The following is a 1,557-nucleotide window of genomic DNA, read 5'->3' as shown; positions in this document are numbered from 1 at the left end:
GGAGATGACGAAGAAGAGGAGAAGGACCAAGAGGTTTTGTAGGGGGGACATCAGAGCTTTATTCCAACACGGAGAAGAGAGGGAAGGAGGCTAATATCCAGGCTGAGCCTCTGGGCTGCCCAACCGAACACAAGGCTCTCCCCAGGAAGCCCTGTGAGTCTCTGGGGTCCCTGTCAGCCCCTGTCCTGGGAGATGAGAGGGAGGAGGGGGGCATCTGGCCGTAGCAGGTTCTCGGTCATTCCGTTCCCCAGCAGCCCCTCTAGGGTCAGGTCAGCAGCCAGAGCCCCCGAGGGCTCAGCTCACAGCAGTCGGGGCTCTGGTGCCGGCACCGGTGGAGGAGAAGGGCCTGAGGTGGTCCAGGTAGCAGCCCCCTGCCCCAGAGCTGGGGCCACAGCAGGAAGAGACTGGAGGGGGACAGGGGGCTGGGCACTGGGGTGGGCACTTTGGGGGACACTTAGGTGGCCATTTTGGGGGTGGGGCACTTAGGGGACCCTTGGGAGGGGGCTGGCACTGCTGCTGGTTTTGCTGGCAGGACATCTTGGTAGGAGTTCAGTTAACCTAAAAGATGAGGAAACTCTTTAAATATTCATAATTGTACCTCTTTTAAAATCACTATCTATATGGAAGAGGAATGATGTTTAGATCATAGTTACATCAGTGACCTGAAGCAACTGCATCTTTCCTCCAGATGAAAATACATGGATTAAAAAATCAACAGGCTGAGCTTATTCTCCTTCCAGGGGGGAGCTGGGATTGCTCCCTCCTCACATGCCAACACCAAAATTCACAACCCCTCGGTGTGCACATTCCCTCAGTACAAGCCTGTGCTCCCAGCTAGCCATCCAGGACAACTAGGAGTGCTCTGGGATGTGTTTAACCCAGCACCCCAGAAAGAAAAGGGCCTGGTTTGAAGCATTATCCATTTCTATGGCGTAAATATTCCCAACTCGGCTACTGTCCAGCTGTGAGTGACTCTCCTGAGAACCCCTCCCACCTACCCTCTCAGGAGAGAAGTCAGGACTTCTGTCCTACTGGCCCTGTAGAAAGAACCCCGACCTCAGCCTCAGAGGTAAGCTGTCAGGTCAACCATTGACACTTGCTGTAAATGCTGATGAAGCTTCAAGGTGCGAATCCTCCCTGGGGACTTCTGGCGTTTTTTTTTTTCTCCATCCACTTGACATCTCAATCCAATCCCAGGGAGAACAGTGTCATCCAGCACCTTGGTGACCTTATAGCGCCCCGCCCCCATGCTGAGCCTCAGGGAGGCTATTGAACACAGAACAGGTACATATAGATATACAGATGTAGATACACATACATACACGTACACATAATAGCAGAAAATAATATAATAACTAACGATTGTTGACCTCTTATTTTGTTCTAGGTATTGTTCTAAGTGCTTTACACATATGACCCCATTTGATCCTCCTAATAATCCTGTGATGTAGGTACTACTTATATTCCCACTACACTAAAGAGAAAACTGAGGTTCCTAGGGTTAAACAAATTGCCCAAGTTCACACAACTGGGAATAAAGTTTAGACAATTTGGCCC

At 50.7% G+C, this 1,557-nt stretch overlaps 1 protein-coding gene across 1 annotated transcript; it reads right to left on the bottom strand.

Annotated features, from left to right (window-relative positions):
- Window positions 1-270: 270 nt before the first annotated feature.
- On the bottom strand, window positions 271-537 carry LOC309979145 (late cornified envelope protein 2D-like; the record flags this gene model as incomplete). Its single annotated transcript, XM_082865769.1, is given in 3 exon segments — window positions 271-289; window positions 291-342; window positions 345-537. Coding segments are annotated over 3 exon segments (264 nt in total).
- Window positions 538-1,557: the final 1,020 nt, after the last annotated feature.

The sequence above is a fragment of the Leucopleurus acutus genome (assembly GCF_964270905.1).
Source record: "Leucopleurus acutus genome assembly, chromosome: 2".
Taxonomy (NCBI): domain Eukaryota; kingdom Metazoa; phylum Chordata; class Mammalia; order Artiodactyla; family Delphinidae; genus Leucopleurus; species Leucopleurus acutus.
This window is presented reverse-complemented; position numbering and strand designations above follow the sequence as displayed.